Source organism: Bubalus bubalis, chromosome X (genome assembly GCF_019923935.1).
Source record: "Bubalus bubalis isolate 160015118507 breed Murrah chromosome X, NDDB_SH_1, whole genome shotgun sequence".
Lineage (NCBI taxonomy): Eukaryota > Metazoa > Chordata > Mammalia > Artiodactyla > Bovidae > Bubalus > Bubalus bubalis.
In genome coordinates this window covers 137491476-137503521 of record NC_059181.1, presented here as the reverse complement: position 1 = coordinate 137503521, position 12046 = coordinate 137491476, and the positions used below count along the sequence as shown (strand labels likewise).

Below are 12046 nucleotides of genomic sequence, written 5' to 3'. Positions count from 1 at the left end.
CTCTGTCAAACGATCTCATTTATATATCTCATTTCTTGTTTAGTGTCTGTCTCCTTTATGAAAGTAGGATTTTATTTTGTTCACCTCTCTATCCCCAGGGCTGAGAACAGAAGCACATAGTAGGTACTCAGTACACGTTTGTTGAGTGCTGGAAAGGTGTTGGATCTAAAAGAGGCAGTCCTGATGGTGAGAGAGGTTTTGGAATATTGTCATCTTGACCTTGTTAAAGCAGAAAGGGGCGTGATCAAGGCGGACCAGGACTCAAACTAAAATGCACCCATTAGGGTGAATGGATAAGTGTCCTCGCAGCCACTGAGAGGTGGCCTGACTCTGCAGCCAGGTCACAAGAGCCAAAAGACATCACAGCAGTCGTCCATATCCTAGATGAGGAATTGGCATCTGAAGTCTGAGACAAGGTCCTGGGGTGTTCCACTGCGGAGAAGCACAGTGACGAGGGTTCAGCAGGCAGTTCACCCATAGACAACAAGACCCCAGCTCCTCAGGTGAGATTCAGGGGCAAAATGTTAGGTGGCAACAACTGGACAGAAAACACAGCCTTAACCAAGATTACTAGGGAGACTCCAAAAACCAGAATCCAGGCAGAAACCAAGTCATGAGACCCAGAGTGGGAGCTGGGCTGAGCCTGAGGTCAAGTGGGAATTGGGCTAGCTGGAGAATTAGCCAGTGAAAGAGGCAGGACCGGACAGGCTGTTTGGTTGGAAAACACATCTGTGGCCCTTTGCTGTTGGGGCACAGGGCAGAGCTGTATTTGCCTACCAAAGACAGTGCTCAGCGGCTGTCTTCAACCCTCTCCCCTCCTCTTGGGCTTCCAACAAGAGAGCTGCCTTCAGCAGCACCCCTAAGCCAAAAACTCTCCCTGGGGCTGTTATGGATATGCCTTCAGAAAGACTTTTAGTTATTTTAGCCATTGGACGAGGAGCTGTCATATCCACAGGACCAGACATACAAGAAATACCTATAGGACTTCTGCTGGAGAGTGACCCAAAGTTCCCATTGGCTCAAAAAGCAATAAACTGCCCTGCCTGGGGCATGGGCCTCTCCAACCTTGGCTCCCCATGAGGGCTGCTCAGCTGTCAGTAGGCCAGACTCCTAGTTGCCCTCCTGCTCAAGCCACAGGCTCATTCCTGCCTCCCTACTTCTGCCCACTCCCCTCTTCTTTACCAATCCAAACATTACACTTTCTTCAACAACCAAAGTAAGTTCAGTGATTTTTTTTTTTTTTGGTGACCCCTCCATGATGTTGAATACATAATGCTCTCAATTTCCATAGCACAGTCTTACACTTGGTAATACTCTGGACTAATTTTTGTTCCCAAGTAGTTTCAGCATGTACCTTGTTCTCCTAACTAGATCAGAGGGCCCTTGAACGTAGAGGATGGATCCTCCTGCTGTATTTCTTCCAGAGCACCCAGCAAAGAGCTGGGGACATCATAGATCGATGTTAACTTGAACCCTGCCCTCTTCAAGAAAGGGCAGCGGGAAAGAAATATTTTTGGTACCTGGGGCTGCTCGGTGAAAAATGGGGAACAGGAGCTAAGGGCATGGGAAAGAACTGGGCCTGTTGGGTAACCTACACTTTGTATTTTTAAATTTTGGAAATAAAAGGAGAGCAGCTTAGTCTCGACATCCAGGGAACCTAGGAAGTAATGATGAGTCAATGTCTCCTTTTAGAACTTCTCTATCCCTCCCCCTGCACTGGCTGTCAAGAACCACATACCTGGCCTGTATTCCACCCCCTCTGGGTGCTTCTGCCCACTGATGACACCATATGAGAGAATGAATTAGTCCTGAAGAAGTGACTCAAAGGATGAGCATTTCAGGTGGCATAGAAGACTGATAGAAAGGGTGCCTAACTAGTAGGGTGAGCTGCCTCTTCTGCTCATCACAGTCAGAAATGTCTTCTTGGAAGAAAGCAAGACATGAAGGCATGTGATAATCTATACAAATTTTATTTTAATATCAATTTGTATGGAAACAAGCAGGTGTCAGTGTTACGCAGGCACGGAAAAAAGGGAAAGAAAAAACCCTCCAGTGATAATTGCTCTTGTATTTATACCATTTGGTTTCAACAGGGACAGGAAGTTTTACTGTTAGCTTCCTGTGGGAACTCCAGTTTTTGCACCTTTCCCTGCTGCCTCTCAGCATCACGATAGAGCAGAGATTTCTGAGCCTTCAATCGGCAAGCCAGGCACATGAAAATTGACTCCACATTCTGGCTCTCTTTGGGGTCCTTGGCCGACGTCTCAAATAAGAGCATGTTGTGGGCATCAGCAAATTTCAGGGCTAAGTTGGAGGGTACCTGGATCTGTTCCCTCAAGTCACACTTGTTGCCCACAAGCACTTTCGGGACTAGTGGGGGCACAGCATGCCCATTGCATTCTTGGATCCACATTTTGAGGTTGGTGAAGGAGGTCATCTTCGTGACGTCGTAGACAAAGACCACAGCATGCACGTTGCGGTAGTAGTGCTCCACCATGCTCTTGCGGAAGCGTTCCTGACCTGCTGTGTCCCACACCTGTACCTGGAAGATACAAAAGACCGACATTTGGAGTCAGAAAAGGAAACATGAAATAGAGATAGGCCAAAACATGGTTCTGTGGCACTATAAAAATGAGGTGACAAGCCCTGACACAGGAAGTGGTTCTTTGACAAATTGGCAGAATGGTCTTTATCAAAGTAGAGAGAGAAGTTTCTTCCAGCGTTTATTAAGTCTTTCTTAAGATTTTGAGTTGAAAATCTTAAGGTTTTTAGTTGAAAACCTGGAGTGTAAATTGGTCAATTTTCCTGGAGGGCAATTTGGCAATACTATCAAAAGCTTAAAAATGTACCAAATTTTTAGAGCCTAGAATCCCATCCAGAAATCTGTACAAAAGAAATAGCAAATAATGTAAATAAGTAGTTGAGATGTAATATACAGCATGATGCCCATAGTTACCACTACTGTATGATATATATGAAAGTTGTTAAGAGAATAAACCTGAAAATTCTCTTCACAAGGAAAAACTTTCTCTTTTCTTGCTTTTTCTTTTTATTGTATTTGTATAAGATGATGGGTGTTCACTAAAGTTACTACAGTAATCATTTCACAACATATGTAACTAAAACTATTATGCTGTATACCTTAACCTTATACAGTGATGTACATCAATTACATCTCAATAAAACTAGAGGGGGAAGCAAAAAGAGAGAGATGTGGTCAAAATTCTGTACAAAGATCTTAATCAATTTTTACAAAACAGGAAACAACCTAAATGTTCACTAGGAGATAAACAGCTAAAATGCACGTGTGCATCTATACAGGTGGGCTCTTCACCAGCTGAGCCACAAGGGAAACCCATCTACACAATGGGCTATTATGCAGCCATTAAAATACTTATTGCAAAGAATAAATCGTGTATGGGAATTCCCTGACAGTCCAGTAGTGAAGACTGTGCTCTTTCACTGCCAAGCTCCCAGGTTTGATTCCTGGTCAGGGAACTAAGATCCCACAAGCTGCACAGCATAGCCAAAAAAAAAAAAAAAAATTAAATGGTGCAAAAATGCTCACAAAATACAAGCTTAAAAAGGAGGATATAAAATATTTTGTACACTATGGTCCCAATATTTAAAAAAAATTAAACATAGACATATGCATAGGAAAGATCGGAAGTGTACAAAACTAGAATATTAATGGTTATTTATGAACAGTGGGATTTTAGGTGATATTTATTTCCTTTTTTGTATTTTCCAAATTTTCTACTGTAAGCATACATCACTTTGGGGTTTTAAACTTTTTTTGTATGACTTTTTAAAGAAAATAAAGTCAGTGTTAAAATCTCACTTTGTGGCTCAATTTATTTTAAATTCACTTCTTTCTTATGTAAAAGGTAAATTAGCTCATTGGAATTTTCTTCTGCATCTTAGTTTTTGGGATAAATGCCAATTAGCAACATACATAAAGATATAGTTCCCAGGGGATGCTCTGGAGTCTACACACATTCAGCCCAATCTAGTTTCCTTTATATATCCAAAGTCTTGGACAAGGGAAATCATGCTGAGAACAACTGTCCCAAGGCCTTGTACAATTCTAAGTTATGAAAGAGAATGTGGTAATAGTCACTAATTGACTACTATGGTTCTTAAAATGAAGTATAGCCTTTATTTGGAATTAGCAGTCAGTAAGTATAATCTAGTAAATACAATTAAATCTTTTTGCTGGGTAAACATCTTACAGGGCACTAGAGTCATCATTCTGAGCATCAATTTTCATCATCCAGGCTTTCCTTCATCTCCTTTATGGAGATGGGTGCCATGTTCCTTTGGCACGATCTTCAAGTCATCACCTTCTTCTATTCAGATTTCCATGTATTTTGGTCAGATTCTTCTCTCCTCACTTCTGGACTACAGCAAAGTCTTTTGCATTCTAGATGTCTTCACCCCAGTGGCTCTTGCATACTGCTTTCAAATCAGCCTTCCTAAATCGCTGCTTGTATCAGCGTGTCATCCTCCTCTTCAGCCAATTCCAACAGCCCTCTACTGTATATGGCATCAAAATAGAAACGTTTCTGTCTGCCATAATTCGACCCCACCCAACCCAGTTTCCAGCTACTCAGCTACACCTGGTTCATTCTGTCCTTTGTACCTTTGGTCCTACTAGTCCACCTTCCCCTATATAAGTGGTTGCCCCCAAATTGCTCTACCCAAATCCCACCCACTCTTCCACGCTCAACTCATATTCCACCTTCTTCCTAAAACCTTCTCCAATTTTTCAGTTCTCTTTCCTTAGGAACGTTTATTGTACTTTGAGTCTCTACCACACCATTTAGAATATATTTATTTGTTCTCTGGGCTTCCCAGATGGCTCAGTGATAAAGAATCCACCTCAGTGGTAAAGAATGCAAGAGATTTGGTTGGGTTCAGTCCCTGGGTCGGGAAGATCCCCTGGAGAAGGAAATGGCAACCCATTCCAGTATTCTTGCCTGGAGGATTCCATGGACAGAGGAGCCTGGCAGGGTGCAATCTATGGGATCACAAAGAGTCGGACACGACTGAAGTGACTGAGCACACGCGCATACTTGTTCTCTAGTCGTTTCATCAGTGTTCTTGGCATCCCTCCAGATAGACTGTAAGCAGTCTTTTTCTGCATCAGGTCCCTCATCATCATGCTTGTCATTAACATTGTCGTCTTGATCAAAAAGCAGTATTGGCCAAAGTCACCAAAACTACAATCCATCTGACATCCTAGGTATCTGCCAAGGATTTCAGAGACAACATTCGACTTTGGTTACCCAGAAAAACGTAAGTCCTCAAAGGCTGATTTGCTTTGGCAAGCAGAGACAGAAGGGATTCTCATTTCTTCCACCTCTCTGGTGCTCTGAGCAGGAAGAAAGAGGAGAGCAGGCCGGGAGAGGAATGGAGGTCAGTGGAAAGAGGGAAGGTATCACCAGAGAATATCCTTACCACTTGGCTCCTGGTTTCCCCACCCCTACCCTCCGGTAGTCGTAACTCTTGCCTCTGAATAAGGCTGAATCCCTACCAGCTCTCAGGCGTGTGGCAGATGCTTTAACACCATGAGCTCAGGACTCTAAAAATACCTGCCACTAGCAGGAACACGGGTGGGAGTGTGTGAGGTGTTTGGGGCTGAGTAGGTTGGCTGTTTGGCTTTTCTAAGGTAGGGCTTCAGAATGATGCACACCACCCAAGCCTGTGGGGACTTGAACCTTTGATTTTGGGGGCTTGGAATTTCAACCCCTCTCTGGTGAGAGGGGAGCCAGGAAGCAGACTACTCACAGCAGAAAATCACAAGAACCGGTGCTGTGGCTTCAAGAGCCATCACAAAAGGAGAGCACGACAGTCAGGCTCTCTGAAACAGGAATGACCTTGTTTTGTTTCGGGGTTTGGTGTCCCAGTCCTTCTCGGCACCCTCATAAACCCCTGGCCTCTGTTGGACAGTGAAAGCAGCTCCTCCCCCTTTGGCAGCTGGCGTTCCCTCACCCAGTCCCCCTCTCCCCCGGGGGCACAGCATCCACATGGTGGCCAGCGCTGGCGCCTGCCCCTAAGCCACACACATGCCCCCAGGACCCTTTTTTTCTCTCCAAGGACCAGTGGGGTTTAGTGGAGTCAAACCAACAAGGGTGCAAATCCCAACCCAATCACGTCCTACTAGTTAGGTGTCCTCAGGCAAGTTACTTATCTTCAGTGTCCTCCTCTGGAGACTAAGGATAAACACAGCAATCCTGTAGGGATACTGTGAGGATTAGCATCCTCATAAGTACAGGGCACAGTGCCCAATACAGTCCCCCTTCATCCCTGGCCCGAAACCGCCACCACCAAGTCTGGTCAGACAGCTCATTGAGCGGGCACCCTTGGAAATGCAGCAGTGGATATGGAATTGGGAGACGCGAGTTCCAGCCCCTTCTTTCACTAACTGAGTCAATGACTAGGCAAAGGAAATAACATGTGAGAAAGATCTTTGCGCAATATAAAGTGTTCTGCAAATATTAGTTGTTGCCATTGTCTCAGGGGGCCCAAAAGCCCTGTCCTAGTAGCATTGCTCCTTTAATCCATTGGTTCTCTTCTTGGAAAGCAAGATGAGACAGCTTGGCTTCTTCTTTTTTTTTTTTTTTTTTAGCTTGGCTTCTTGATGATGAGCTAGAGCCAAGGCAAAGGCAACCAGTGGGGAGGGGGAAGAGAGAGGAAGGCCAGCAACATGTCCTGGTGGCTGGGGTCGGGCCCAAAGTGACAGGCACACTAGAGGAGCATCGAGGGGCACAGGGGAGCTGCCAAAGACACCTCTAGCCTTGTAAACCTTTTTCCTGGGGCTACGGCTGCCTGAGCAAGTCCCTCACCCCCTGCACGTGCTCTTAGGTGACTTAGGTATTTCTTTTCCCTAGAGAAGATATCTGGTATCTTTCTACACATGAGGTATGAGGTATGAATATCCTTCTGTTGAAGGCCGGTGAGGGAGGGTAGAAATGGAGAAAGGGAGAAAGTATATCTGTAATCTTTGGAGGATGCCCGAGGGGATCACGGGGAAAGTTTAAGACAAGTCTTTCTTCAGAGAGCTGGCCCATCCCATCTGCATCTAAGATACAACCAGCTTCACACGCCAGGCTGACACAGAGAATGGCAAAGGAGGACGGAGAGACAAAAAGAAACTCACACACAGCAAGAGAAGCAGCAGTGGAGACAGAGAAACAACCAAACTGATGGCTAATTAACCATTAAGCTAACTGGCAGAAGATGGAAGCTCAGAAGCCCTAAGGAAGACATGATGTCATTCTGACTGCAGGCAGCTTCTGAGGGAACACTTAGTTCATCCTCCATCCACTCGGTAATGTAACACACATGAGGGTGTTTTTCCAAGTGAGTGCGGAGGAAGAGAAATCCACAGTCTTGAGCGGCACCTGTCCCCAGCCATGGCTGACTGCAGGATGCCTGGTCCAGAGGCTAGGGCAGAGGGTGTGCCTGGCATGTAGGAGGAACCCAACTGGACAGGAGAAGATGCTTCCATGAAAATCTACAAAGAGGAGCTCAAAAATTAGAACTGAGTCTCCCTTCTACTACCTCCCCACCCCCAAACACCCAGTCCTGTTCGGCATTTTCCAATGCTTTTAGACTGAGACAGGCGCAATATGATTTAGCTAAACCTGTAAGACAACACTTAATGTTCTTTCAAGGAAGTTCCACCCTTCCCTTGGGCGTTGGGGGAGGCCTCCATCCTTCCTAGGCTGATGTCAAGAAGGCCTGTCAGTTTTCCCCTATGATGTCTCACTGTATCCCTGTCCCAGGTAACTCTGTGGGTTGGATGGACCACGGTGCTGGCCCAGTGTGGGGATTTACAGACTCTTCTAAGCCACCCTGGTGGCTCAGACGGTAAAGTGTCTGTCTACAATGCGGGAGACCTGGGTTTGATCCCTGGGTCAGGAAGATCCACTGGAGAAGGAAATGGCAATCCACTCCAGTACTATTGCCTGGAAAATTCCATGGACAGAGGAGCCTGGTAGGCTATAGTCCATGGGGTCGCAAAGAGTCGGACACGACTGAGCAACTTCCCTTTCACTTTCACTTTCTAAGCCAGGCAGCACAGTGTGTGGAAAGAGCACCAACAAGGGAATTAGGAGACCTGAGTTGTAGGCCGGGCCCTGGGTGATCTCAGACAAGTCACTTTCCCTCTCTCAGCCTGAGTTTCCTCTCTGTAAAACAAGGCAGTTGGATTAGAGATGCTCTAAGGTCTCTTCCATCTCTGAACATTCTCTGATTCTTACACTCAAGGTAAGACAGTAAAGGGACAGAAAGGAAAACCTAGGTACTCAGCACAACGTCTGCAGTGCAGCTGAAGGGGGCATTCTTGAAGGCTCATGAGTCCAGGGGCTGAAACCCTGGGCCCCTGGGATCCCATAAGGCTGGCTGCCTGGCATGCCACCTCCCCCTGTGCACAATCCCTCCCAGCCAGATATTGCCCGACTGGAGGAGAGAGCAGTGACAAAACACATGGGCTCTGAATTGTGGCTGAATGCTGGCCCTATCACAGAGAAGGCAGGACAGTGAGATGGTGCAGTGCTGGGGCTCCAGGGTCAAAGACCGAAGCTCAGATCCATGTGCCTTGGGGCAAGTTATTTCATCTCTCTAACTTTGGTCTCCTTATCTATAAAACAAGAACAGTAATAATAGTCCTAATTTCATAGGGCTGCTGAGAAGATCAAATAAGATAGTACATGAAAAGTGCCTAGCCTGGGCTCTTTGTTTCTTCAATAAATAGAAGTTGCTGTTGTTGTTATTATGATTATTGCTGACTTGCTGCAGGCTTTTCTTGATGTTCTTGTGAATCAGGAAATACTGGATTATAAATGTCGTGAGGGGGTTCCAGACACATAGATTGCTGACACCAAATGGGGCTTCAAGGCCCTACAGATGGCACTGGCATTTTGTTTGGTGTTGTAGTTTGTTTGGTTTTTGGCCATGCCTTATGCCATGCAGGATCTTAGTTCGCCCACCAGGAACTGAGCCTGGGCCCCTGCATTGCGAGTGCAGAGTCTTAACCATTGGACCACCAGGGAAGTCCCAGCACTGCCATTTTAGAGCCTGACAGCCTTCTCCTGCTGAACCTGTGGTCTAGGGCTGCCTAAGTTTGGGGACTTTTCTCTCTCTCCCAAAAAGAGGAGCCTTTGACAGTCACCTCCTAGTCTGGGTTTGGTACCCGTTCCTTGAGACACTTCAGGCCAGCCAGAGTATGCGGCAAAACTGTCTCCCCTGGAGTACCTGTGCTAGCTGCCGTGCTCTGCCATCTCCCCAAAGACACTCCAGTCTCACCTGCCAGCTTGGGCCCTGGGCTTGCAGCAGCCTTGCTGGAGGCAGGGCCCCCATCCCGCTGCTCCCACACCCTACCCTGAGCCCCTTCAGAATCTGTCCTCAGAGGGCTCACCCATCAGCAGTGTCACAAGGTTTCGTCCTCTTGAAAATATCATCTTCCCAAAAAAGCCTGTATTAAGCACTTATCTGCACGTGGTGCTGTGCTGGGCTCCATCTCTTGTGAGTCACACTGTCACAGGCTCTGCCCTCTGGGAAAAGGTCCGGAATCTTTGGTGGACACTGTAAAATCCAGTTTGACTAAGTACTGGATGTTAGAATGGAAGGAATCTTTGCAAAATTTCCCCCAAGGCCACTGGACAGTGACCCTCTTCCACTCGTTTTCACCTTCCACTTTCTGGCTTCCTCCTTTCCTCTCCCCCTCTTCTCCCTTCCTAGACTCCCAAACATTTCCTTTTTCTTTCATCTAAATTTCAAGTGGACTTCTTTTCCCCTCTCTTAAATGTAAACGACTCTTTGGCTCAATGTGACATGATGTTAAACAAGCGATAGCATTAAATTCGAAAGGTTTTGAGGGTTTAAGAACACATCCATAAGTATATTTCTATTTTGGATTTTAAAAGGCATGTTTTAGAAATTCCAGAGTCTTACAACCTTACATTAAAGAAGTTCTAGCCAAACAGACATTGACATAAGAGCCCTAGGAAAGGATGGAGACAGATACCTACTTTGACTTTTAAAAGGAAATGTAGCAATGCCCCCCGCCCCGCCCCCACCCCCTGACCGCCTGGCAAAATGAGAGGGGCAAAAAAGATCACTATTTCAAAACAGTACCTTATCTTCCTGATCCTGGGGTCAATTGTTCTCAAGAGCACTCCCTTATCAGTACTGAGCTACCCATCTTCCTGACATCAAGTGCCTTGGACCAGTCCCTGAAGCCATTTTAAAACCTGTTCATTTTAATAACGAAGGAGTCGGGAATCTTGTACAGTTTAGAGCATTTCATCACCCTCCCCAGTTACTCAGCCCTTCTCTCTACATCACTCAGAAGAGAGGTCCTGTGGTCATTTGGGCTGTTTGCCCAATGGAAAGGGAGGGTTAACTTCACCTGACAGTGTCTGACCACAGGCTTGAGAAAAGGCCAGATGTGGCTCTAGAGGAGTTGGTCTTCAGTGCCCAGTGCCTTTTGAGGTGTCTTTTCTGCCCATAACCCTGCCCCCTCTGCTCCCCTGGCACGTGAAGCTGCCCTTGCCAGGTCCTCCCTCCCTCCATCTTCTGCACATTGAAATATTCCTGTCCTCTTGAGTTTCTGCCTTTTCTGATCCGAAAGTGAGCAAAATGGTCAGACAAGAATATCTGTACTTATTGACAAACTAATGAGAGGGGGGCACCAAGATACTTTCCTTAGCCCTCAGACAAGTTGCTCTGCATCTTTACAAAGGCCCACTGAAGACAATACCAACAGAATGAGTAACAGGCATTAGGTACCCCAGACAAATAAAGAAGCTATCATTTGAGGGGTGCTCTTCCAAAAAAACTAGTTTTATCTGTTATGAAGTGCCGGCAGGTAACCCTGTGTCAATTTCTTTAAAAGGGCTCATGGCTTTGTGCCAGAACCACTGCACACCACTCCTATTCCAAACCAGCCCTAATCTCAACTATAAATTTTAATTTAAAATACAGCACTTTTAAATACAGGCCTGCCCACTGCCAAGGCCTGAGGGCTTAGCCAAAGCAGGTTTGTGCAACCTATTGGCATTCACGAGGTAGAAGAGACCTCAAGATATGTGAAGTGCTTTGGGATCCATTCCACAGACCAGGACGGAGATGCCTCATACCTCCCTCTGCCCACAGGTGCCGCTGCTCCCGGCTCAGGGTCGAGGATGGGTTTGAACCGGCTTTTCCTGGCAGGAGCTGTCAGGCAAGGGCAAAGGGCATGAATGCAACCACTCCCTCCAGCCCTCAAAAAAAAAAAAAAGGTGGGGGGTGAGGTGGGAACTGGGCCACTGAGAGAGGCGAAAGGGGATGAGGACTTGCGGAGGGTCTTAGGCTCAGCAAGCGGCGACACGGCCACACGCCGGACATTTACAACCACGAGAGAGATACCTCTGGCAAGACCCCCTCCCAGATCCCTCCCTTTCTGGACCTGACCGTCCGAATCACCTTGATCTTCTCGCCCTCTATTTCCACCGTCTTCTCCCTGAAGTCAACGCCGATGGTGGCTTCAGTCTTGTCCGGGAAGGTACCCCCGCAGAAGCGGAAGGTCAGGCAGGTCTTGCCCACGTTGGAGTCCCCGATCACGATGATTTTGAAGATGCGAATCTGCACGTACTGGTCCAGCGACGAGTCCAGCTCCAGGGAGGCCAGGCCAGCGGCCGAGGCGGGCTGCAGGTTCCCATGGCCCAGGATGGGCTGCGCCATCTCCCCCGGACCAGACCGGGGCCCCAACCCCCCTCGAGGGCTCCACACAAAGAAAACGGCCACGTTAGTGCGCTCGAGGCGAGCGAGCTTTGTGCGTGTGTATGTGTGTGCGTACGTGTCTGTGAGTGTGTACCCGCGCGTGTGTGCGTGCGCCGGCAACGTGTGTGCGCGCGCGCGCGCGTGAAGGGGGTGCCTCTCACCCCAGCCCCCTTCCTCCAGCGCACCCTCCTAGCAGCTCAGAGACAGTGACACAAAAGCCAGAGAGGGGAGGAGAGATGGAGGAGAGCGGGCAAACCTTCTCCTTGCGCCTGTGCCC

The 12046-nt window shown here is 47.3% G+C and overlaps 1 protein-coding gene across 1 annotated transcript; it reads right to left on the bottom strand.

Annotated features, from left to right (window-relative positions):
- Positions 1-1951: 1951 nt before the first annotated feature.
- Positions 1952-12006, bottom strand: RAB33A (RAB33A, member RAS oncogene family). The gene is made up of 2 exons (XM_006065662.3): positions 11473-12006; positions 1952-2542 (listed from the first exon to the last, which is right to left on the bottom strand). The coding sequence occupies exons 1-2, from the start codon at positions 11728-11730 to the stop codon at positions 2087-2089; spliced, it is 714 nt and encodes a 237-aa protein (XP_006065724.1). The 5' UTR covers positions 11731-12006; the 3' UTR covers positions 1952-2086.
- Between the last annotated feature and the right edge of the window lie 40 nt (positions 12007-12046).

Bases quoted from the DNA above. Each gene is read 5' to 3' on its own strand.
- RAB33A (XM_006065662.3), bottom strand. From the start codon at position 11,730: ATGGCGCAGCCCATCCTGGGCCATGGGAACCTGCAGCCCGCCTCGGCC. The intron at 2,543-11,472 runs GTGATTCGGACG...TGTATCTTCCAG, and splicing joins TAGAGGGCGAGAAGATCAAG to GTACAGGTGTGGGACACAGC.